Genomic DNA, 27,496 nt, shown 5'->3' on the forward strand with positions numbered 1-27,496 from the left:
TGTGTGTGTGTGTGTGTGTGTGTGTGTGTGTGTGTGTGTGTGTGTGTGTGTGTGTGTGTGTGTGTGTGTGTGTGTGTGTGTGTGTGTGTGTGTGTGTGTGTGTGTGTGTGTGTGTGTGTGTGTGTGTGTGTGTGTGTGTGTGTAATGCACAAGCTGAGGGACAAGTAAGGTTTCTATTGTCCTGCAGCACATCCTCCATCACTTGTAGGTTATGACACTGTTGAATGCAAAGTTTGATTAGTTTGGGTGTTAGTTTTTTTTTAAGTCTGGAAGGTTGGATTGAGTTTAGAAAGCAGAATGTAGATGATCATGATCAGAGAGATGGTTGTGGTTTCTGTAAATGTTGGAAAACCTTTAACTCAATTTATGCCGCATAGGGTTGGGTATTGAATGTGGATTCTAACAAATTCCACTGGTAGTTTCCTTAAATTCTATCCTTTGTTTGGCTCTTACTCTTTTACTAACTTTCATTACACTGTAATAATGCTAGTTCCTAATGTAAAAAACCCCAAAACATAGCATGTTCCTTCTTGGTTATTCTTTTGGTTTAATTTATATTGTGAATTTTATTGTGAACGTCAATAATGTTGTTTTGTAGCTGAAGAAAATGTAACGACAACTAATTTGGAAGGTTTTTGAGCACTGAAACGGTCGCAGGTTAGCAGTTATTTTTCAAATTAGGACAATAGTGTGTGTGTGTGTGTGTGTGTGTGTGTGTGTGTGTGTGTGTGTGTGTGTGTGTGTGTGTGTGTGTGTGTGTGTGTGTGTGTGTGTGTGTGTGTGTGTGTGTGTGTGTGTGTGTGTGTGTGTGTGTGTGTTGGGACTACACAATACTCTTGTATGTTTTTAAATGTGTTTTCTCCATCTTACTTCCTTAAGTGACAGCAGCCTGATCTGTCTAATTGCTTCCCTGGAAAGCAGCCTGTCACTATACTTACACTCTCTCTCTCTCTCTCTCTCGCTCTCTCGCTCTCGCTCTCTCTCTCTCTTGCTCTCTCTTTCTCTCTCTCTCTCTCTCGCTCTTTCTTTTCTTTTCTCTCTCTCTGTCATCATCTGTCCATCTGTCTCCTTGTGAATCATTAAATGTAAATCGGCACAGGTAATGCAAATTTGATGCGGCTGTTATCTTTGATCACACTCAACACTCAAGCACAAACGCTTTAACTTAAAAAAGCAACTCATGTTTGAAACCATGACACCATGAAAAGAGAAGTTGATTAGGCTGTTGATGAAGATGATGATGCTGCTGATGATGCGTGATTTCCTTTGTCAGTTCTCACCAGCATTATTGTTTCCTCATTACAAGGCAACTTTCAATGAAATGGCATCTCACAATCATTTCTGGTATTGAGAAATATAGACATAGGTAGCTGAGATGCACACGCGTATATACAGTATTTCTAAGACGGGTTTTAAGGCTATCTGTATTCGTATTGAACAGTTCGAATAGGACTTTTTGTTCTTTGTGCATCATCCTCTCTGTAATCCCGTTGACCCTAACTGCTGTTTATGGCGACTTTTCACAAATATAAATTCTGGAGAGCGAGTTTTTACCCTTAAAGTTTTGGCGGTGTACCATTTGTCAGCTTTAGCTTGCTAGTAAGTTTAGTCGGGATAATTAAGCTCAATGTTCTCATGATTCATGATAATGCCACTGGACACAAGGCTCCCACATTTGTTGGGTAATTGCTATCCCTCTGTTTATGTGCGCAGTACTGGCATAAAATGCAGAATTTAACTGCCAGCATAAACAACAATGTCAGCAACACCTGTTATTCATGTTGAATTAACCACTGCTGGTCAAGGCAGATTTTTTCTTCCTCATGCGCCTGTGACAAACCATAAATACTCAGACATAAGACTAAGCTACATTACTTGGAGTCCATTATTTACTTCAACCATTTTGCAGAGGTTTATTTCATTTTCACACAACCAATATCAGCTTGTACAAGCGCCTAGAAAGTGCAGTTCTGGTCTGTAAAGACATTTAAAAATGTAAGCAAAATCTGAAATAACTGCTGTAGAAAAAAGGAAACAACCTAAAAACAACTTTTGAAGAATAAACACTTTTTAACGCCCTGTTCACAAACAATGTGTTTTAAGCTTCTCAAAAATAAGGACGAATATGCTTATGTACTGTGTATTAACCCCTCAAGATTTCTACAGTATTCAAAGTTTGTGTCAGAGGTCTTATCTGTGATTCGCACCAGTGCACCTAAAAAAACCTGTACAAGCTTGGTTTAACTTTTCTGGGTGAACGCTTCTGTTGAAATCAGGAGTGTACACAGAGATACACACATGTGGACATACACGTATTGTAAGTGACTGAGACTTCTAGTCTCAGAGGTATCAGGGCTCTCAACCATGTGTTAAGGTCATGCTAGAAGCAGTTTTAAACATGCATATCTTTCAGTGTTGTGTTCCTCTTTTGTTTGTGAAAAAGAAAAAGATGGCAAATAAGCTGTAATTGAACTGAGGCATTTGCTCTGAGTAATTTCTTACTGTACTTAAATTTGTTGATTTAAGGTGAAAACATTATCAATTAGACATTACAAAAGCCCTACAGGTTTAATGAACTTTTATTGTGTATGCAGTTTCTGAGAAAACGGAACCTGTGTGTTTTACTCGTGTTCAGTCAAGTGTCAGACATAACGGGTGCATGGTTTTAATAATGTGACTGAGAAAAATAACATTAAGTCCCATTAGAGCTTGGCCTTGATTATAATATTGATTAATCCGGCCTTCATTTTCCGGAAAACAGTTTTGTCAATAAGAATTAAAAAAAGGGGGAAAATGCCCATAAGTACTTAATCAAAAGTCACATCTAAATGTTACTCAATGATGGCAAATGTTTATTGGATGTATTGCGTGCACTAAGTGACTCATCTGTTTTTTAAATACTCTGTTTGCCAGGTTTGTTACTAAATTAGGATATGACGTAAGGTATTTGGTGAGATCATCGTTCAAATGCAGTATTATGTTTTACTTGAGACTTGCGAGAAGAAGTTTGGAAGGGCAGATAAAACAGGAAGATATAAGTGAAAAACTATCAGCAGGATGGGTGGTGGTTGGATGTTAAGAGACTGAATTGATGGATGGAGGATGAAGGTTAGGAGTGATTTGAAAAGACAGATTGTATGACTAATGGTTGAAAAGGAGACCGACAGACCGAGTGCATGACAGTGGAGGAAAAATGAGAAAAGACTGTGCCATGTACTGGAAGGATCAATAGAGGATGAGTTGAGTTGGGGAGGGATCGCATGCACAATTACACTTATTTTCTTTGCTGTCTGAAAGTATTTCATGACGCACTTTTTCTTCAAATTGCAGATAATCTTTACTTTTTCAAAATAATGTTATGGCCTTTTTTATTTTTCCACTGCAATGCAAATATACGTGTGTATACTACTAAAACTGTTTAAAGCCACACAAAATTACATTTGTGAATATGTTGAACAATGAACACATTTTTAGTGGGGAATGTTGCAGAGAGGGACTGAGCGGCTGAGTGAACAAAGCAGCTGTGGGCGGGTGAGTGGGCGGCTGGTTAAAGAGACGCAGAGTGGTAGATCCACTCAGCCTCTTATGCATCTCTTCCCTCTATCCGTTAATTTTCCATCTCTAAAACCTATACATCAAACACCCACTCACCTTCCTCCACATACGTCTCTTGAACATCAATATACTAAAACTATACTATAAATACTACTGCTATAGCTGATAAAAACTACACAAGTCCCAATGTTTTGTTTTAAACACTGTAACGTTGCTCGCTTTCCTGCTTGCCTTGCATCTTGCTCCACACTTGTTGCATCTTGAGTTCTATCGTTATGCGGTGTTGTATTTAATAATCTGTCTCATTTTACACTCATTTTCATTCTTTATAGACATATGAATCATTGCTATGTCCACGGTTACTTCTTTGGAAGATTACCAGGTTACAAAGTCATGACGTGTTTAAACATACTGCAGTTTTAATTTTGTTAAGGGTGAAATATTTAAAAATATTATTATACATAAAGGTTCACTTTTAGGAATGTTTAGCACTTGCCAGTTCGACAACAGGTTTGAGCTTCTGTTCTTTGAGAAGTATCCTTTTTATGAGGATGTTTTCCCCTTTTCTACAATAACGCTGGAAGAACCAGTGACTACCTAGTGACATAGTGTGACATAAGCTGTAGAGGCCAGTCAAATTGTTCCATATTGTAGCAGAGACCACTTCAGTCGAAAGCAACTCCAAGCTTCAGCTGTTTTGAGATTGACTCAAGATTGATTTGAAGTTGGACTGGAGACCAAAAACGATACTATAAGTTATTTATATTCTTGTCTTACTGTTGTACAAATCACATATCACTCAATGTGCCTGGATTATTGTCTTATATCATGATTACAAAAATGTTGTATCTCTTTCTAATTGCTTCTTATTTGTGTAGAAAATAAGCATTTGCTGCTCTTTTTAATGATGGTGAATGTAAATGTAATTATTGACAGCTGACTAGTTGGACTCTGTTGCAGAACTGGGAGCAGCCTCCAATGTTGGGAAGGAAGGCCAAAAAACAAACAAAAGACCAACTGGACTCAATGGAGAACAGATACTGTAATGGGCTGGTCCAGACAAATCCAAATCAAATCACCATGACACTGAGGAGAGTCAAGATAATAGAAAACGGAGTGACCCAGTCTAGGCTGGTTGGCAAAAATAAATGTGGTAATGCAAAAATATGTGCAACATGAAGTTGTACATCAGAGAGGGGAGTACTGATGGATTGAAATGGTGAGAGAGAAGAGAAAATAGGGGAGAACAGAGGAGGTGGTGATAATGGAGAGGAGGGTGTGGGAGGGCCGATGTGCTGGGAGACAAAGGGCTGTGAGGATGAGAGGAGAGGATGAGTGAGGAGGACTCTGCTCGTCTGAAGTGTTTACTCATGTAGATGCTGTAGCAGAGTGCCGGGGAGGAATATAAAAAGCATGAGACATGCAACAGCAGTTTATTGGTGCTACAGAACTAATAGGCACAAATCGTGGCTGTGTCATTGCTGTTTTAGTGTTTGTGTGTATTTGTAGACATACTTGCTTAATGACATTTTGCCCCAGAGAGTTCAAAGCGAAAGAGACAATTATCCTTTAATTTTGAGTCTGTTGTTATCTTTTATTTTTCAGATCTTTAAGGCAATGCAAATTCTTGGGTAGCCTTTCAGATTAAAGCTGTGCCTCTTCATTTCTAAAGATGGTGTTTGTTGTGATCCAAGGATTTATACACTTTGCAGTTTGCAGTCAAGAGCATCCTAAAGGGCTTTATTGTTAAGATGATTCAGATCTAGTGCTCTTACTGGTGTGCACACACAGATAATATTACCTTAGTTCAGGTTGAAATGGCAATGATGATGTAATTTTTAAACATCGTCCTCGGCTCACTGGCTCCCTGGCTTCCCCATATCTGCATTTCATCTCTAAGAGCAAATTGAAATCTTCGACATCATTACTCTAACAACTCTCCACCTTTAGCATAGAAGAAGGATCAGGGTAATGGATAAAATAATTATCTGACTTGATGGTCTGTAAGGGACGAAAGTATCGTCCAAGATAATAGATAACTTCTAGGCTGATTCATGAGGAAATCTATCTTTTGAATTATTCTGATAAAATAACTTGCTTTTCCGAGGTGAAAGCTTTCCAATTAAAAAACTGGAGAAAAAATGAGCTGTAGGTCAAGTGTTTATTATTAGAGGCCAGGAATTGCTTTCTAATTAACTTTTGATCCTTGGCCACAAAATTAAAGAACCAGGTTTTACCTATTTTACTGAATATCAGCAACAAAATCAACAATTGAAGGCATTATTCAACAGGAGACAGAGTCCATAGTGCCTCCTCGTATAAACAGGTTTCTCAGCCGTATGGAAAATGATTATATTAAAGATGTTCATAATTTCTGATACACTTACTGTGTTTTCACAATGTGTGTGCCAAGTTTAAGGCAATTTCATCAAATAGTTGTAAGTCAAAATTGTATCACCTTTTCTAATAATAATAATAATAATAATAATAATAATAATAATGATAATAGTAATAATAATACATGGTTTTTATAGAGTGCTTTTCCTGGTGCTCAAAGACACAGCTATCAGCATGAAATGAGACCGCACGTGGACTGAACTTGGGTTCTGGAGTTTTCCCCTGCTAGCTCACTGAGATGTTTATTTCTGTGGACTCCTCTCTCCACCTGAGACTTTAATCTAAGCCCCAGGCCGAGATGAAAAAACAGGACCACCTTTCACACATCCAAGGGACAACCCCTGGAGTTTCAAGGGTCTGCCGCGCTGCTGGTAGCTTCCCTGATTTTAATTAGCTCCTTCATCAGGCAACGTGGCGGCAGAATTGTAGCCTTCAAGGGTATTTCAATTGAAGATTTTCTTTTCTTTTCCTGTGCCCCTACACATCTCTCACAGGAACATGCTGAATAATCAACACGTTCAGAAGCGGGGACACATAATTAAGTTGTATGTACTTTTGTGAGAATTCTTTCTTTTCCTCAGCTTTTTTGACAAGGTTCACTTTTGAAACCCACTCAATGATGCCAGACTGTGAATTATACGATTATTTTGTAAACTATTTAAGCATCATAGACTTCTCTCTTTCACAGTTTGAGAAGGTATTGAGCAGGATTTGACGTCAGCCCCCGCTTGACGACTTCACTGTGTCATTAGAGGCAATAGAAAGAGGGTGAGCTTTAGCATAAAGCCCAAACCATATTCTCTCCATCTCCTCGTAATGCCTAATGTTAGGTAGCGTACTTAGTGGGTTAAAACCAGATTAGGCTCTCAGCTTAGTGTAAGAGATCTATTACAGAGTGTGTGAGTGAGTGTGTGTTTAGATGGGGTTTGAGGTAATTGATTTGGCTGGAGGCGGTATCTGAAGACAGACAGAGGCACATGGAAGTAGAGATACAGAAACTGGGAGAGAAGTAGTGAGGGAGACCAAAAAACAGACGAGTTTAAAGCCAGAAAAAGATGGATAAATCTGCAGAAAGACAAAAACTCAGAGATCAAAAGAGAAACAGATGCTGTAGAGGGAGAAAGACAAGTACAGGCCAGCTGATAAAGATTCAGAGAGATGGGGAACATTTTTTTTGTGTGTTAGCTCAACCCTGACCTTGCATTAGATCTGCCTACATTGATGTTCTCTGTGCAGACGCCTGTTGAGCAGATGTCCCAAATGTTTCTCATTTCAACAATTTTTTGGCTAATAATTCCACCCAAGCCTTCAGCGCCCATCTGATCTGAGTCATAGTCACCAACAAAAAGAGGAGCAGTGTGTAACGCGCATTTGTAGGCTTTACATTGTCAACCAAAAGAAAGTTGACGTTGCATCCTTCGCCAACCTAGCCTTTAGCTTTGATGTTGGATAAAACGGTGGTGTTCGTGTCCAGGTCAGTTGGTGCATGATGTGTTTTAGCCACCTCCAGATTTCCTGTCTGCTCCACATGTGCTTTGCTTTTAAGTACATTTTTGATTTACCAGCATGTACCAGAGCGGAAAGGGAACGTGCATTTTCGTCCAACGTTAATGTGTATCTTATAAGTATCTATCATATATACAAATATCTTACATGTGTAATAATGATTAAAAAAGGAGTTCTGACTGTCATTTTTCTATTGGTGTTATACAAAATGTTTTGCCATGCCTTTGTCTTGTTAAGTCTCTGAACTAGCTGTTTTACAATGGAAGCTGGTTACATGTACTGTAACCGGCTTTGACTGAGTAATAATAGTTTGTGGTTGAAGCCTCATTTTTTAGCCCGTAAAATCACTCATCATTCTGAGGGTTTCTGGCTGCGTTGCTCCCTGCGATGAGTGGCAGAGACACCAGCTGCCAATGTTTTTATGTGAATAATTTAACAAATAATCACTGAGGGATTTGTTGGAGCCTGACCGTGCATCCAGGATCAGACATGGTGCTTGGCATTTTGGGATGTTACTTTTGTCGCTGAATTGTTTTAAAGGTGTTGTGCGGGTGGAGCAGTGGCCAAAAAGTATTGATCACCATTTTGCAATCCACTTTTTTGTTCTGCTTTGTTGTTTATGATGATAGACGTGGTCCACATCTGATCTCAGAACACGCACACATTGCCACACAGCAGGCCATGACAGGAACACATAAAGCAGAAATGTATGCCTAGTTTGGATATCAAAACAAACACATTTGCCTACCTTGATTTTTTACTCTGATTGACACTCACTATGGTTCCAGAGGCTTAGCGGGGGCTCTAGCTCCCTTTTTAGAGGTCAATCAAAACATACCAGTAATGACAATTGTGGGTATAGTTTAATATATATATATCCATAAATATTTGAAACAGGAAATAAAGACTCAATATTTAAGGATGAAGCCTCTCTTTTGTCTTGGCCCCTCCTGAATAATGCTAAATTGTAACTCTGTCAACTTTTACTTCCAACTTGTAGCATCATTAAGGGGTTTAAAGAAATGGCGTATTTATCAAATGTCACAGTTTAAAGGTTTCCTTTTTATATACATTTTTTAAAGGTAATAAAAGACTGTAAAGTTTTACATAGTAGCATCCAAAATGACTGAAAACGGTTTCAGGCACCACCCTGATGATGAAGAAGAGATAGCCAATAACATTTCGTTAAAATGAAACAAGGTGTTCTGGTGGGTCGTGCAATGTTTCCTGAAGCGTGGTGAAACACTTTCATACGAACAACAGTGTCGGACTTCAGGGTTAGAATCACAGAAGACTAGGTTGGAGCTTTGAGAGACGGTGGGTTGTGTTCTTGCTCAGGTGCAGGGGCCGGCATCGTCCTGAGGCAAGGAGATATTTTTGACTGGGAAAAGCTTAATATCGGCAGAATCTTCAGTCTGTTACTCTACAGTACCATGAATCAGTAATATATGTATTTATTCTCTTATGGTTACTAGGGTGTGATGCAATTCAGTTTAAGTCTAAAAAGAAGGTGCTCATCACTAAGCATTTTATCTCTATCACCATCGTTACACTGGACCCAGGAAGTTGCTTCTCAGTTTCAAATAGCATTTTTTATTTGATACGCTTTTTTCTTTTGGCCTCATTCATGTCCTGTGTGTACCTACTGTGTTAGCCTAGTTAGATATTTACAATTCAAATTCCCTCTATTCTTCTTTTGACACCTAAGGGTGCCCAGAAAGTGCTTTCGTTATGTCTTACTGCTCTTTTTCAGCAACGCCTGCTGAGAGCTGCATAATACAATTTAACATTTATGCCTCAGGCCCCTTTTGTGGAAGCAGAAACACAGGGCTTTGCTTAGTTGATCCGTCATAAAGGAGATGAGGAAAATTTAATTTACATTGTTTCAGTAATAATCCCTAGTGTGATTCAGGTGTAAGTTTCAAACTGTTGTTAAATTGTGTGGTTGCCTAGCTTTAGCTGTACAGATTATTGTATATTTGAGTTACACACACACACACACACACACACACACACACACACACACACACACACACACACACACACACACACACACACACACACACACACACACACATTGGGTTTTTAGCTACACTTCGCAGATCAAATGATAACCACCTCATTTCACAGCCCATTAATCCGTCAGTGGCTGTTTTTCATATGAGGCTGTTAAATGCTATATTCACTCGAGGCTATTATTGTTCTTTATACTCACACACATTTCCTTGTGTAGTTCAATAGGAAAGGAAGTGTATTGGGAATCCAAACCAAAGTTTTACATAAAATGACATAGCATATGAAAGACTTTCCTTTGCGCAGTAGGCTTTTCTCGTTTTAATGGCAAAAACCACAGAACACCCTGAAAGGACTGACAGCCAGACATCTGACATTGTCAATTTCAGAGATGGGAGTAATATCTGGAAGGAAAAAAACATGATAATCTTGACTTAATTGGAAGGAATCTCTGATAAGGAGTAGTTATTATTTGCAATGCATGGACATTCCCATTAATATTCAAGCATTCCTAAATAGTATTTTTTCTCTGACCCAGTTTTTTTTTAAATGATTAGTATGTGTATATGTGTGTGTCACAGTGGATTCCCCCTGCATAGTGGCTCCCTATTGGCTTTCTAGCTAATGTGTTGTCTTTCTCTCTGTGTATCTGTCTGTCTGTCTCTCTGTCATTATGACTGTCTGGGATTTTGTTTGTTTGTGCCCAAATTTTCTCTTTTATCCCTTATTTTTTCTGTCACTTTGCCACTTTCGGCCTGTCATTCATTTTCTTTGCTTTTCATGTGACTTGTTTTTTGCATGTTTTTTGACTGTGTGTTCTGCATTTTCCACAAACTGCTCTCTGCCTGTTTCTCAATGTCTGCTTTAAATGTATGTTTGTGTTGTGCTTGTCTCTCACATGTCCCTGTCCACATATGTCTGTGCATGTCATTCTATGTGTGCATCCTCTTCTTTGTCTGTCTTTTTCGCCTCGTCTCTGTCTCCATAATGTCCCCTCCTCCAGCCTTTGTGACTTTGCTGAACGGGGGCCAGGCTCAGGATGCCATCCGCTCCCTCCACCACAGCACTGTCCGGGGACGCCTGATCAACGTCACGCTGCAGCCCACCGACTCCCTGCTCTGTCTCACCAACCTGCCCCACACCTTCACCGCCCAGCAGTTGGAGGAGCTGGTACGCGCCTATGGGAACATCGAGCGCTCCTTCCTGGTGTACAGCCAGCTGACGGGCCACTCCAAAGGATATGGGTTTGTTGAATACATGAAGAAGGATTCTGCTTCACGGGCCCGCTCTGAGCTGCTGGGACGACCGCTGGTACGTTATAGTTGGTTGTTAAAATAAGCTCGTAATTTTTGATTGTTTGATGTTCTTGTTAATTTTTTTATATAAAACTGAAAAAAGGTGAGTAGAAAAGAGGAAACACTAGACTACTGGCCAACACACAGAAAGTGAAATATTTATATCAGAAATTATATATTTTGAGTCAGTGATAACTCGTATTCATAAATGCTGATCAAAAAACATTTCTATTCATTAATTAGAGCACTTAATTTTGACCTTGCCTGACCTTGCATTTGTGATCAGGAAACTGTAGATGGAAGTTTTCATCTCAAGGGCTGACAAGTTTTAATATCAGCTCTGTAAAGGAGGAGAGAATGGTTGTATACAACATGCTGTAATTAAAAATCAACTAATATGTTTATATAATGGATGCTGAAATTAGAGAGTATAGTGTGAGAGTGTAAAGGGACTTTAGGGTCTTGGCAAAATCTAATGCTGCTCTCTGATCGTGCAGGAGGATCGCTCATTGATGGTGCAGTGGATGGACGTCAACCAGCTGAGTCAAGAGGAAAACCTGCACTCCAGGTGTCTGTGTATAAACCGGCTGCCACTGGACCTCTGTGACTCTGAGGAACTGACCCAGCTCTTCTCAGAAACATACAAACCTGTCTTCTGTCAAGTGAGTGGTACTTCTTTGTGTGTGATAGATCAAGAAATATAGATTCTGTAGCTCTTTGAATTACAAATATACATTGTCCAGATGGTGATTTATTGTTTCATGTAAACGCATGCCTTACACAAATTATACAGAGCTTTTTAGAATTCACAACTTGTATGCGCAAGAACACATCTTCAGAATGATATATCCAATATATGGCCCATTGAGCGTGCCTTTGTTGTGAAAACAACATTTGAGATAAAAGGAGCCATATTCTGCTTTTTTATTTTCCAAGCAGAAGCTCTACAAGAAAGTTTATTTTCCTTAATACTGTCACACAAGCTCCACTGAGAATCACTGTAATATTGCTAACGCTCTCATTTTGAAATTGTTAGTTCCATCCCCGAAAATGTTTATCAATTGAACCCAACCAGGTGGGAGTGGCTGATCCAGGGAGCAGCGTCACTATTTGCCATCGCATTATCACCAGGCAACTGTTTCCATGGCGAGGCGTGGCTGCTGTGACACCAGCCCCAGCCTTAAACTCCCTCCCTCCCACTCTGCTCTGTTTCAGTTCAGCTGTGTTATACACCCCCCTGCCCCATCACATGCACTCCCACAATCCCATTTAGACATTACTCAATGTCTATCAGTCATTGCTGCATTTCCAGTTTTAGCTCCACCCCTCTGCCCCTCTCCCACACAGAAATCAATACACCCACATCGTCCTGCTCCCAGGATGCTTTGTGGGTGTTTAGCTCATGTTGCTTCACTGTTGCAGTGCCAGCAGGCTTTGACCTATGGTTCAGCGTGTTTCATGTACAGTACAGTATGTGCTTGTATGTGTGACTGAACTGCATCTATGCACTCGAAATACTTCAGGCACAAAGCTTTTGAAACCCTGTAAACCATGAAAAGGAGGAAGAAACAACATACACAGGCAAATGAAAACATGATGGTAGCGTTCAAATGATTATTTACTAACCTGCCTGTGTGGGAGAGTACTGCAAAGCCATTTTAGCTATAAATGCTGCTTTGCATTCAATTGAAGCACGGTATGTCCAAGTTTGTCACATATCAGTTGTGATACTAAGTGCAGATACAATTGAATTCAATGCGAGAACAGACAAGCATTGAGTGCTTTATTGGGCACACCCAGCTATTGCTATAGTCTGACAATTTTCCATCATGATAATTGATCTATTTGGGCATTCCTCCCAGAGGTGCTCATCATGTAATCGCAACATCTAATGAATTGTTGACATGCAAACCTATCAAATATATGCTGCTTGCTTCTTAGTTGTTGTAAATCAAAGCTTCATCTTACTTCAGTCTGTCTTACATAAACCTTCATCCTCATCTGTGCACATATGTAGCTCAGTCTTCTTGTTACTTTTTCCTGGTGCAGAGTGCACTTAACTTGTGGCCTTGGCCCTGAGCACTATAATTCTGCTACCCACGAAAGGACCCTCAAAGCAGCAATTTGGCTTAAGTCAGCCAGGAGAGGTAGAGGGAGGAGAAGGTTAGGAATGTCAACTATATTAGAGGGAAAGACAGCAGGATGGAGACAGTAAGGAGGGATGGAAATGAGTGGGGGCGGTCCTGAGAATGCCAGATTTATTAGAAAGAGGTTGGAGTGATGGAGGAGAGGGCTGACAGTGTCAGGACCAATAGAGGGACCGAGGCAGACAGCTGAAGTGAAATGTAAAGAGAGGTAGACTGTCAGTCACCGTGGCAAGACTGCTGGCATATTTTGTATCATGTAATCATAAGGGCTGGAAATTCAAAACTCATCTTTTGAAGTACAATCTTGATTGACACAACTATGCTCCTCTTGGTGGAACTTGTAGTGTTTTCCAAGTTTGACTTGAAGAAATAATTTTAAAAAAGATCAGTGTCATGTTTAATTACATTTCTACTGTACACAAAATAATGAAAAACCACGAAAAACCTTTGTTATTTGGTGTGATTCAACTTCAATTTAGTAGAATTGTTTAATGTGAGATCACCCATCCTAAGTTGTATTATTTTTTCTAGAGTCCTCTATTTCTAAATGATACTTTAATGAAAACTCCCAGTCAGTTTGTCCCATGTACACTCACAAACACATCCTCTGCTTGATTTCTTCAGCTCTCTTCATAATAATCTTTACAGTTAAACTCTTCACTGTGACAGGTCATGTACCTTACTTCACAGACAGCTGTGACAGGGCTGTCGTGACCTCATCACCCGATTCAGACAGCTGATGTAGCTGTTCAAACTCACTCAGACACACACACACACACACACACACACACACACACACACACACACACACACACACACACACACACACACACACACACACACACACACACACACACACACACACACACACACAAAATTAGCCCTGTTGGAGCCTCAGTCAGCATCTCTTGGCTGTGGACCATGACTTGAGGTCAAGGGCTGTCACACACTCTGATAGATGGTAACTCCAACAGACAGACTTACTGTTTATATGCATTTAGGAAAATACAGTTTATCTTTATTTATTTAGCTTTGGAAAAGTCAATACCTGCAATATCTTCTGTATTATCGTTATTCTTTGAAAGAAAATCAGGTATTTAAATATGGGCCCTACCATCATAACATCTGTGTCTGAATCTTCACCGATTAAGTCAGATTGTAGAGTTTGGTCCTAACTGAGTTTTATAATCGTCACAATATTGTTCTGTAATGAACCCTCAATTTTGCATTAACTTCAACAACACAAGACTTGGGAACAAAAATCCCAAGTCTTTCTAACTGCAAATCCCCAGAAAACTATGGGTTTATGATTTTATGTTTCTATTTAATGAGTTTCTGGACATGCTTTTATTCTGTACAAGGAGAAAATTGGTCTGTCATCTGCTGTTAATTATGCCATAATTGAAGTTATTTCTTGAGTGCTAATGCACTTTGACTTCTTGACTCATTTGGCAGAGCTTTTTGATTATGTTGTCAAAATCAGGGGCAAAGTCAATTTTCTTTAACTGACAAAAGAGTGTGATAAAACAAAAATACCTAAGCATTATTCCTGGGTGTGCTGGAAATTAACATAGAATGGACCAAGATTGTGCAACAAGCTACATATGTAACTTTGCATGTTATCCCTCTTGTTCCACTATAAAATGCATAAAGTTAAGTACAGTTGGCTATTAAAAGCATAAATCCGATAATATGAAGAAGCATAATCCTAATCACCTGCCAGAAGTCATCTCATTGTGAAAGCTTGACACTGATCCCACTCCAAAGCCTGTGATTTGAATCATGTTTGGGGTCCCAGGACTTTTAGAAATGGGTCAGGTTTGGTTCAGATTTATTTTTGGGTGGTTAACAGGCTACAGGTTTGCAGACCTGTACCTGTGCAGGACTCTGGTTTGGATGTTTTGTATATGCTTCATGACAGAACAAAACTCCTGTGCTTCATAGCATGGAGCTTATTGTGAAGTGGGTTTCTTTATTCTGTTGCTCTTCACTTCCTGTTGGCCAAACCATGAAAATCTGCTTTCTGTTAATTACACTGATTAAATACACTTTGCAGGAATTTCCTCTGGGCCAATCTTCTTTAGATTTACATCAAAGATAATTTACAAGATAAGTGATGAAGTAACAAATTAATCTTTTCTAAATCATACCTTTAGGGAAACGCAGAGCAACTGCCAGACATTACAAGGAAAGTGAAAGATGTCAGTGATACTACAGAAGTGCCTTTTTTTCATTATAACAACACAGCAGACAAGCAGAAAAATGCATTTATTTGTATGTAATGAGGATACAAATACACCAAAGAGAGAACCAAAAGGGAGCTACTGTATATATACAAGGCTACAGTACATTGTACAAATGACATTTGCGTAACTGTTCGTGCGGATCTTAATGATTGAATATTTTATTTAGTGTGAGTGCAGTTGGAGAAAAAGAGTGAGACACAGTCAGTCTTCACATCTTTATTCACACATGCACACATACAGTATTTTGATGATACCATTTCCACACAATCCATTTCAATACTGTACATTTCACAGTTTACCCACTTCCACTCACTTTCTTCACGCGTCAGTCACATAATCAATCACTCGTTTTTTTTCTCATTTACTCCTTTTTTCTCTCACCATCTTATCCTCACTCCCACGCTCTCTCCCCCTCCATCCGTCTGTCGATCTCAAGTGGTAGAGTGGTTCATGTTATTTCTATACAGTTTGCCTAATGTATGCTGATGATAATAGCCTATCGACCTACTCCTCCACACTACATGCATTTTCCTTCCTCATTCCCTCCATCCATCCTCTGTTCAGACCGGAGGGAGCTGCAGACGAATAAGAGGAGGGGTGGACGGGTGGAAGAAGTGGAGGGCCATTTGATTGAGTGCTGATGGTAACAGGCATCAGTGTCCGAGAAAAACAGTACAAATGACTTCCCACTGATTTGTAACCTGTCTATTGTTTTATTGAAATCCTGATTTGATTGTATTGCAAGGAAGTTTAATTGCAATCATAAATCGTCTGAAACTTGAGTTGGTCTTTTTTTAAATTATGTTACATTTTCTACAACATAAAAAAAACCTAGTTAAATCTATGCTATCTATACTATTCAATAATAGCAATAATACAATATTGCTTTTATTATTGCTAGTTGTAGCCATGGTATATTTATAAAGTATCCACATGGACTATGCAGTAAGGGAAGAGACTTCTTAACATTTAGACAACCAAATGCCAACTTTTAATGCGAAAAAATCCAATTAATAATCAAGCTTTTATTTTTTCCATATAAATATTGGCCAAGTTACCTTTCTACATATCCTCTGAATGCTACAGAACATGTAGTAATTTACCTCAATGGTCATTTACCAAAAAAATTATATCAGTATTACATAAATAAACGCTTAAACAGACGCAGAAGGTGGATATATAATTTGAAAGGTCAGTTGAATCAAGCACTGATGTATTTGTTCAGTATTTTTAATAGAATTTAGCCACGACCAGCAGTAGGTCAAGTGCTGTGCTTTTTTGACCATAAACCATCAGTTCTTAGCTTGTATCATTATCCACCATCATTCATTTGCTATTAGCTATTAGCCTGCCTGCATTATTTAGCTGCTCCTCACACACTGGAAATGAATGAACCTTCTTGACAGAGACGTGTATCGTGTTTGGGAGAAATGTTACTCGTCAGCAGTCCCTACTGCCCTCAGGGATCTGTTTTATTGATCCTCAGTAACCATAAGGCAACTATGATAACTTTTTCAATTAACTTTCCATGTTGTTCTCACAACCACTGCCATTACAGCATGCTATAATCATTTTATAGACCAGTGCACATTTGGCTGCTTTAACAAACATATAGAACCTTGTTATGTGTGTGAACGGTTAGTCGGGAGAAGCAAGGCAAGGATGTAACTCTTAACACCATTCCTTTTTCTGATTGTTCACAGTTTTTTTTTTAACAAAAGAGCTAAGAAAAGCTGTTTTTCCCCCAACACAACACAGTTATCAGTCACACACACACACACACACACACACACACACACACACACACACACACACACACACACACACACACACACACACACACACACACACACCCAAAACAGTTGAACTGTGTTTATTTTGTAATCCCTCGTTGTTGTGTTTGTATGAACTAGAACTACATAAAAACATTTATTTGCCGAATCTCTAAAGAGTGATTTAGCATGAGCTAGCAACAATAGACTTGTATCTTGTTTTGTAGTCTCACGCTGCTGACACACTTTTTCATCACCATGGTTACCTCAGCTGCAGAGGTTGTTCTGGATTAATAGTCTGACTATCCCTAAATGGGGTCAGGCACTTGTTTCCAGGCATTTTACCTGTTTTGTTCAGGAAAAAAGAGGGCTTCTTTTGAGCAGCATGCAGCTTTCATCGGTTTATAAGAATGATATGATTTATAATGAGTTAATTTTCTTTTGCATAATGAAGAGAAACCCAACCATAGGATCTTCACTTCTTTAAAACAGCTCTTAACAAAAATGCTTCTGATTTTTTTTTTTATTATTCTTGCAGTTGACTAAGGAAGTCTGAAAGGACGCAATGGGCGGTAGAAATTAGGCTTTAGTGTTGGTTGATCAGAAGTGAGGACTTTTGTCAAGGTTTAACAAGAAGAAATCCATTAGAGATGAGGCAGAGATACAGTGGGTCCACTGGTTCATGTTTTGTTCTTCTGGCACAGTTTCTTTTTCTTTAATGCTAGCAGCAAAAGATGACACCATTCATTGGCATTGCTGTATGCATCTACAGTAGTAAAAGGTTTCATTTGGCTCACTTGTTCCGGAAAATAAACATCTCCAGTGATGCTCTTCAGATCATCCTTTCATCCGTTTGCTTTTCCTGCTTATTCAGTGTTGCATTGGGCAGTTTGTCACAGCTCTGTCACATAGACACATTTCCATTCCCTCAAGTGCAGATTACCCTAGATCACTTAACCTGCATGTTCTTGGCTTATGGGAGGTAACTAAAAGCCAATTCGACAAGATAAATGTGTTATGTTGGATAATAAGAGGAAACATATTGGTTAAACTAATAAAAACAATCACTCCGCAGATTTTGCAGAGGTAAGAAAAAAGCAGTCTTGGTTTAATTAAAGTTTTCTTGGATCAAAGTTGCTGCAGAAGTATTAAAAATCATATTGGTTAAATTAAAAAGTCAATAAGGGACCTTTTTTGCCCCTAAGAAGAAAATTACAGCAACACATTGGATGTATACTGTGAGAGTGAGGTTGAGTCAATACCAAATTACTATACTGAGCTCAGATTTCTGAATTTGAAAACTCACCCCCCAGCCCTGATCTAGTGCATTTTTTTGTATATTTTGTAGCTTGCTCAGGATGAGGGCAGCCCAGTCCGAGGCTTTGGTGTGGTGGAGTATGAGAGTGCAGAGCAAGCGGAGGCTGTGCTGATTGAGATGGACCGAACACTGGTGGGAGGACAAGAGGTTCGGCTGTCCCTCTGCAGCCCCGGCACAACAGGGAGAAGCACCCTGGCTGCACTCATCGCCGCCCAGGGTATGGTGAGTATTGATGCACAGAGCTTTTTATTTTATTTTGGAAAACATTGATTTCCTCCATAGAAACATGTCCTCAATACACTGTATCAGCAAAGCATCGGATTTTGCAGGCTTATACATACACTCATGAAACAGACAAGATCTGCACACAGTTTTAAAAGCTCCTAGTAATTAGCTTTTTACTAGCCTTAGATTGATTGGTGGAAACAATAATTGTGATCCAGCTCCAACTGGTTTTTGCACATACATTGTTCAGATTTACACATTTAAGATATTCATATACAGTATCACTAAGGACACCTTTTTGCAGTCATTATCTACTCACAAAAAGTAGTTGACTATTGGACTAATTTGGTTGTCATATATTTTCACCAAATAACAGTGATCAACACTTGTCTGTAATAAAACCATTAAATGACAAGACCCTCTTACGCTCTTAGAGGCCGTTCACAGATGAGCCAGGATCAGACAGAACCACGCAGGCTTGTGTGAGCTGGAGATACTGTATTGCTTGCCTGAAGTAAAAGCACATTCGTAGACTATAGGATGACTAGCCAACTTATCCGTTAAACCTCTGGTACACATGTAAGGTCTGGCTGAAATCATTTTTGTAACTTTGGTATGCCTCCTACGCTGTACTGTGGCAGCAGAAAGGCACTGACGTGATAATTATAGTTCTATAGACTGATTGGGCTCCTCCACCATCTCCTTCTGCCTAAAATACAACAACTCTCGGCACAGTTTGACACTCAAACACACAGTCATAGGAATAAATGAAGCAAAATTGCACAGGATGTAAATACAAGTGATCAGTTGTACATGTACAGAATTTTGATTCAAGCAAATATTTCACTCTTTTGCATCAAAATCAACCGCATGAGTACTGACAAGTGTGGAAAATGGAAAATGCTAGATGTCTTGGTAGGTGATATAAATAAGTTTGCCATGTGATTTGCATAAACTCAATTTATATATAAATATGTATTTTATATTTAGATAAAATATTCATGAGAGTAAAAGATGTAAAAACGTCTTTTAAATCTGTATCTAAAAACATTGGAAGTAGGGTCTTGTAGTCAGTGTGTTACATCAGTAAATACATTATGATGTTATTACGGCCATTTTCCGACTTTCTTCAATATGGCTTTACATGGCGTCTAGTATTGTATAACAATCAGAATTAATAATGGCACTCATTCCCAATGTTAAAGGTAAATTGATCAGGTTTTGCACATTGAGTGTATAGGTACAAATGATATACCTATGGTATAGGTACCTATTCACATGAACTCCAGCTTTATGTGTTATTATGGGTTACATATGGTATAGGGCATGTAAAACCATTACAGCTTGCTGCTTTACTCTCATGTGATAATAACATTTAAGATTACACTTTTTTTACCCTATAGATGGCTACCATTAAAAGTCATCATTTGTTGCTTTAATGTACCCAAACTGCACCACTGACAACACACTTGAGACAGTTCCCTGAACAAAAATGTATATAACCACAGTGAGTGTGCAAAATCTATTAATTCTTCATTTCAAATTGCTAGACTATGACACTACACTTTCTTTATTTTCCTCATCCTGCAGTATTCTGTGATTTCATCCCCAACTGTTGCAAAGCAAGAATTATAAGGCGTCGGTTAAATAGGTTGTGGCCTTGAGATGAATGTGTTGAAAATTACAGGTTGAAAAGCAGGGAAGGTACGGTCACAGTCCGATTGCAAGAAACTTAATGATGAAATATGTTGTGTCTGAATAAATAAGAAGAGGAAAATAAGGCTGACTTGAAGAGCGAAAGGGATATTCAGAGAAAGAGGGATTGGTTAAGGAAGAGACCAGAAAAGTGAAGTAAGAGAAAGAGAGTCAGAATAGGTTTGTGAGGACCATAAGGTTACATTCGTACCCCCAGGCTCCTTTTAGGATTATTGTACTGAATGTGAGCAGCTGGTAAAGGAAACATCAGACCTTCAGAAAGAGACCTACTCCTGGGTACAGTTCTCCTCTGAGGCGATTTTCCAGTAAGTGAATGCAAGTGTGAACGCTGAGGACCAGATGGCCTTCTCCTCCCTCCTCTTTCTTCTCCCTCCATCCCTCTCCTTACGCGACATTTCTCGCCTTCTCTTCTTCGCGGCTCCCTTACCTCCCTGGCTTGCGTATGTGTGTGAGTGTGTGGCTGGGTTTTGTGCCAGCAGCTAAACAGACTGATGCACGCTGACATTTTCTCCAGCAAAGAAAAAAGAAATGGGAGAGTGCTCCTACTCTCCCTCCTCTCTCCATCTTCCCTTGAAAGACGCTGTCAGCTACGACTGGCCTTGTTCGACGCACACACACGCCAATTTTTCTGCTGTAACACACAAACACACATACTGTATGTTTGCACAAGTCTCTTCCCCTCTAGCTGACAAGCTTGAGTCAGACCGGCTCCGTCCCCATCAGTAATGCTCTCTCTTCAGGATGTGACAGGGAGGAAACAAGGTTGACTTGAGCTGAAGTCATGCTGTAGCTCGGGGGTAGACGAGGAGGAAATATCACCATCCTGCTAATGTTGTTTTAAATAGCCATGTCTTTGGGCTAGACAGCGAGTCCTGCCGCCGCACTATCAGGACTGAAGAGGATCTAGAAGGGCTGCTCCATTCAATTTGAAGCAGTCTAATTCAATAGGATTTAATTTGAGTCTGTTAAATTAAATTTTGCTGCGTAATAATGAGTCATTTCATTTATTTAGGGACGTGCCTTACTGTATTCTTTTCGATTAAATGCTGAGGTCCTTTCAGTTCCTGGAAATTCAGGTAATTTCAAATGAAATGTAAGCTTCACTATCAACAGGGGTAACACACATGTGTGATAAGAAACAAAATCAGATACACAATACAGCAACAACATCGTGATGCACATTCAATAAAAAATGAAGTAATTAAAGTAAAAGCAACTCAAACCAGCAGGCTGAAATAGGTACTGGAGTAGTGTCAAATAGACATATTAGAGATGGAGGTGCAAATCTGGAAACACAAGTAACACTGGTACAGACAGCTTTTCTAACATACAGTACATGTACATTTTTTAAACACATTAACCTCTTCAACATCAAAATCTCTCACCGCTAATTTGTCTCTGTGGTAGCAGCTATCCTATAAAGCTTAGTAATGCAAAAGAATCATCTTTAAAAAAAGGTTAATTAAGAACTCTAACTTTGCATTAAGAAGCACTCGCAAGACTTCAAACTTTAGGCAATGTAAGGATGTGCCTTCCTCCTGGTTAGCAAGATTAACAAAACATGGGCTCTCCTAGATTCAAGCAGAAGTAGTTGATGGCTTTTCTCTTGTGATTATTCTGTAACACTACGCTGAAAGTAATATATATTATTGTCTTGTTTGTGCATTTCCTCTGTGTGTTTTCTGTTTTCACACCTCAGCAAGATTGTAGTAGATTGCCAAACTTCCTGAAAAAAGTCTCAAGGTGTTTTTTGAACATGATGTAGATATGTTTAATTGGCAGAGAAATAATAAATTAGTATTTGAAACTGGATCTTTTCTTGTTTACTCTCAATTCTCCTTCTGCTTTGTTTACCACACGTCGTTGTTTCCCATCTCTTTCCCCCTCCTGCCTCTATTCCGTTTCCCACACAGCTGTCTCTTTCCCTTTTTTATTTTTGCCTCCCAGATTGCCTCCCCTCTGCTGACATTGCAGGCATATCCTGCTGATGTAAACGAGTGTAATGATTACTACAGCCATCAGGGACTCCTAATAATCCAAACGTACTCTTTACCACACAGTCTCACTTTTCTTTCTCTTACTTGTGTATGTGTGTATTTTGTTTTGTTTTCCAGATTCTGAGTAACAGGAAAGGTCTGCTACCAGAACCCAACATAGCTCAGCTGTTGACCAGCATGACCAACCCTGCTGCCCTGCAGATCCTCATGAGGCCGTACCACACCGGGAAAAGAGGAGGTATGTGATTACCTAGCACAACAGTTTGATTCTAGCAATATTATGAGATCACAACAAATTCCATCATTTCAGGACTCAGGAAGATGAGGGTGCGATTAAGGTGTGTGTTGTGATAGACAGACGGTTTATCCTATCACCTGCCAATATTTGTTTTACATTGTCTGTACTTTTTCAAACTGATGAATGACAGCTCGTCAGATTCTCTTTAGCAAACCATTTGTTGTCAGGCTAGCTGCGTGGGGCTCAGATGAGCTTTTCTTTTCAGATATAATGTAGAATAACGAATACCCAAATTTATCATATTCCCAATTCTGTTTTCATAATTTCTTTCAGCCCACTGAAGTAAACATCAGACATTGTCCTTGTATGTACAACACCTTGGGCTATTAGTGTGCAGCAACCTTGCGCTAGCTAGCCCTGACATACTTTATGAAGAGCTGAATGGATAGCAGTGCACTAAAGAGGAGTGCAGATAGAGATCATCAGGCACAACAGGAAGTGTCACACATCCTTTATAGGAAAAGGTTTTTGCCTTGAGAACATATAATAAACTGTAGAATGTAATGTCAGCAGTGTGTAAGAAAATAACAAAAAAGGTTAAAGTTGAGGGCCATTCTGCGTCACTGTGATATGTTCCTGCAAGTCTCCCCCATACTCACACAATGATGATAAATCACAAGTCTACATTAGCACTAAAGCAATGACCTAAACAATTTGATGTTTCAAAATATATATCACAGAATAGCAATGGCTTATGTGTAATAAGCACCTCTAAACCACACGTATGAATGGAAAACTCCCTGCTGAGTGCAACAATGCCTCCAAAAAATGAATTTTGCGATAGTATGTAAATCTGTTTTAAAGTTCTATGCCTTTTTTGTTGTAGGCAACTGTCAGTGCCACACACCTTCACAACCACGCACTTGACCTCCATGCTAAATTTGAGCCTTGAAGATTGAAAACTTGCCCACCAAATAGAATAGTAAATGCCTCTACAGGGTAGAAATGAGGCTTATGAAATAACCTATGTTTGGGATGTCTGAACTACAGCTAGACAGGCTCCCTTATAGTGTTACAAAAAAATCTTTAACTTAACTAGATACTTAATCAAATAAGCATGTACGCTGATTGAAAACGTTGACATTTTAAAGCAAATCACTGCCTTGATCCGGTTCATTTAAGTAGTCTCTTCACTCCTTAGATAATATTCAGATTTCCACAGTAGAAGTGTGACCCTGTGTTAGACCTTCTCATATACTGTAATCACCTCTGCGATGGCTTCATTATTTGATGAATGACTAATCAGGTATTAAAATGAAATTGTGTGACATTAGTGGAACAAATGAGAACAGGAAGGGGAGAAGATGGGGGAGGCTCTCTTAAAAGAGAGCACGGACAATTAAAGTCTAAAATTAGGGCCTTGATTAAATGTTAAACTTTCTCTACCTAGTCTGGAGGAAGCTACAATTAGCATTGATGCTTACATTTTTTATGAGGAGGACTTGTGATTCAGAGAAGGAACACACACAAACGCATAAGTGAGGGAGTGTGTATTGTGTGTGCATAGGTGTAGGGTGGCATTGCCGGAAGCTGAGAGAAGCTTTGCTGGTATAAATCCCCGAAAGATAAAAGGTTTTTTTAAGTGCGTGAATATTTGCACACCATCCTTCATTTTTTACCTGTGGTCACACATTTGTTTTGAATTCATAAATATATGTTCTGCAGCTTAAAAGCAACAAGCCACACTAGTTATAATCAATGAGCCAATGCAGGAATACTAGTTTTTCCATGGTGTTTAGTAAACAAGAGGTTAGATTTGTATCTGTTTGCTGCTGAAAAGAATACAGTCCAGCTGCTCTTATCCAGCATTTTTTTCAACTCAATATTATTGAGCATTACAAAGAAAACTACACTCGCTGAAACAGTTGCAACAAAGCGTAATGTGGCGATGCTTCTTCTTCCCCCAGACTTGATCAGCATAATCAGATTAATTAAACTATTGTTTTATTCATTACATGATTGTTTTTGGAAGAAAGACTATTCTTGATGCCCAAACACGCACAGCTCTAACTATTCTTTACATTCCTCAGCAGTCAGGCTGTCTCTATCAAAGCTATGCAGTGAGTTGAACCCACTTTTAAGAGAGGTTTAAACCAGCGTTGGCCCAGAAGTGGAACGGTGGTAAATGATTGGAACACTTTAATAGGACAAATTCAATTGATGATGTTGAAATATCATGAACAAGAATACTACATAAATTCAACTGTAGCAACTAAGCTGGAAAACAACGCATAATGTCTCTGACGAAGAACAGTATCATTAGTAATATATCGACATTAGGCCACTGTAGGAATCACAACATATTGATATGTTCAACAAGCACGAAGAATAAAGAGATACAGAGCAATATTCCCCAAATTGTGAAAAACAACCACTGAAATGCTTTAGCTTGAGGCTGTTTCTATTTTTGTAAGGACACTGTCAATACACTTAAAACATAATTTAGGATTTTTCTGCTCCTCTTTTCCGTATTGATTATTTTGTTGTTTGTGCTTCTTTTCAATTGCATCATAGACACCAGAATGAAGTTTAAACTGGGAAAAAGTTATGAGGGAGCCAATTTGCTTCCTGCTAACATAATATCCCAGTATTGCTTTACTTGTGCATGTTATAAAACAGACGGCTGTGTTTTTTTAATATGAAATAGATTGATTGTCTGACTAATATACTGTCATTAAGATGACAAAGATTGATTAATGCATTAGTGGAGACCAAAATGTATAAACGAAAATCACATAGAGGAGCAATGATTGATGTTTTGTGTTTTAGGGAAATACGGGCGTCACGCCAGCCTGCCGTTCCTTAGACCTCCGCTCACCACAGCTCTGCTCACACTGGGAAAAGCACACCAGGTCAGAATAACAATAACTTCTGTGTGGGATATTTCAGTGTGTATCGATGTGTTTGTTACAATAATATCTGTTTTTCTCTGCCTTGCAGAATGCTTTGCTCGGTAACGGACTTGTCCTCCAGAACCTTTTGCATATGCAGCTCGCACAGCAACAGCTCCTTCACATCAAAGACAAACGCATCAGCAGCGTAAGACACCTGTGTGTGTGTGTGTGTGTGTGTGTGTGTGTGTGTGTGTGTGTGTGTGTGTGTGTGTGTGTGTGTGTGTGTGTGTGTGTGTGTGTGTGTGTGTGTGTGTGTGTGTGTGTGTGTGTGTGTGTGTGTGTGTGTGTGTGTGTGTGTGTGTGTGTTTCATAATTTGCATAGGTTAGTGTCGAGAGTTAAAATTAGTCGTGGGCGTGTGCTTATGTGCTCTTACTTGTTCATCTTCAGCACTTAATGCATAATAACGCTAAAAAAGACGCTACCTAATTGCTTCCTCTCTGTTTTAAAGGAAGACCTTGAGGTGTCGAAGTTTCCCTCCTCTTTTGATTTGCATATTTTAAAATGTCTCTAATGTTTTCTTTAATTGCTAAAGTGAAATTTAAAAGACACTGTAGCAAATGTTGTTTCAAAAACTGGATTTAGATTCCAGAGAAGGAGAATACTTTTGTTTGAACATCAACCCCTACTATTTTTATTAGGTATATATGCCTGGCTTTCTTTCCAAATGTTTCCCTTTTCATTTCCTTTGGCTTTCCAAATAACATATACTGTTATAACAGTGCAGAGGAGCTTGTACAGAAGGAGAACCATAATGATCATTTAACTGTAAGCATAAAACATACAGTTAGTTATTTTTATCTGTAATTTTAACTGTATGCATGATACTCGAACCCTCATTGTTGTCCCATACTTTTCATCCTTCACTCCCTTCCACTGTCTTTATTTCGTATCGCCTCCTCTCTTCTGCTCAGGTCTCCAGTCTGCTCGGGGATCCGTCTCGGCTGCTGATGCAGAAAGCCTTGTCCCTGCGGCCTCAAGGCCTTCTGCCGCTGGGAAAAGGCCTCCTGGGAGACTCTCCTACAGGTGAGCTGGCTGAGCATCAGCACGCCCTCTTCAGATGACTTGGTGTCATTACTTCAAACTCATGTGACCATAGTGAGACCGGAAGTACGTCTCTCACCAGTGTTTTTGTTGACTTATTGAACTCCCCTAGTTTTTTTCTTTTACTCTTTCAGCACCTTATTCCAGTTTTATGCTGTAAAACAAAGCAGCTTCTGAGTGTCACTACTTACTTATTATTTATACCCAAGGCTCAAAATGAGTGTGGTAATGATTTATTGACTTTGAACTGTAGGTTTCAAATGAGACTGACACACAAATGAACAGGGTATCCACTGTTTTGACTATATATGAGCATTGCACATGAAAGAGATCTTCAATAAACTGAGACATTTTTTTTTTTATAGCACAGAAGGAATAAAAGCAATTCACCTATGTTTAACTCTTCGATGTGTTAGGGCTGCACACATATCATATGCAACTTCTGCACACAAACACACATTTTGCTTTGAATAATATACCACTTACCAAGCTGAGGCTTATTTCTAATAGTAAAGAGAGTACAAAAGCCTAGTATCCCAGAGTGTATTTGTATTTTCTCAGGTATTTCTCATTGACATTAAAGGTCTCCTACTGTGCTATATTTGAACAATATATAAGTGTTTTGCTCAAAATACCAAACAGATCACCGATTGTAGCATGTCTCATACCCCTCTATTTCAGCCCTGTTCCCGAAGTGCTGATTCTGTGACTGTCGCTTTAAATTTGAGCTGAGCTGAAGCTGGCCATGCCCCTTTGGAGCACATGCAGCTCTCTTTCTGAAGAGAGAAGTTTATAACGGAGATACTCAGCTAAATGCTGCCGTGATTAAACGCCATATTATGTTCAAAACCACATCAAGCATTATTTCTGAAACCCTTCTCAGTGTTTACCACTAGAACGGTGACATTATATGTATTATATATACAACGACTTTACTCTAAGTGCCTCCTGCAGACATCCTGCTGAACACACAGAGACACAGAGCTGTCTACTTGAGGGGATTCAACTCGCTACTATATATTGCGGACGATAGGTTGAGACGTGTCACGTGGGCGGGACGTTGCCAGGAGTTCAA

At 39.2% G+C, this 27,496-nt stretch overlaps 1 protein-coding gene across 1 annotated transcript in view; it reads left to right on the top strand.

Moving 5' to 3' along the window:
* Window positions 1-27,496, top strand: part of raver2 (ribonucleoprotein, PTB-binding 2) — a 60,029-nt gene that overhangs the window by 22,392 nt on the left and 10,141 nt on the right. Inside the window, exons 3-9 of the mRNA XM_063891763.1 lie at window positions 10,475-10,782; window positions 11,264-11,428; window positions 18,280-18,471; window positions 22,305-22,425; window positions 25,255-25,337; window positions 25,426-25,524; window positions 26,292-26,403. Coding sequence (XP_063747833.1) covers window positions 10,475-10,782; window positions 11,264-11,428; window positions 18,280-18,471; window positions 22,305-22,425; window positions 25,255-25,337; window positions 25,426-25,524; window positions 26,292-26,403 — 1,080 coding nt within the window. The remainder of the gene's footprint in view (window positions 1-10,474; window positions 10,783-11,263; window positions 11,429-18,279; window positions 18,472-22,304; window positions 22,426-25,254; window positions 25,338-25,425; window positions 25,525-26,291; window positions 26,404-27,496) is intronic.

The sequence above is a fragment of the Eleginops maclovinus genome, chromosome 9 (genome assembly GCF_036324505.1).
Source record: "Eleginops maclovinus isolate JMC-PN-2008 ecotype Puerto Natales chromosome 9, JC_Emac_rtc_rv5, whole genome shotgun sequence".
Taxonomy (NCBI): domain Eukaryota; kingdom Metazoa; phylum Chordata; class Actinopteri; order Perciformes; family Eleginopidae; genus Eleginops; species Eleginops maclovinus.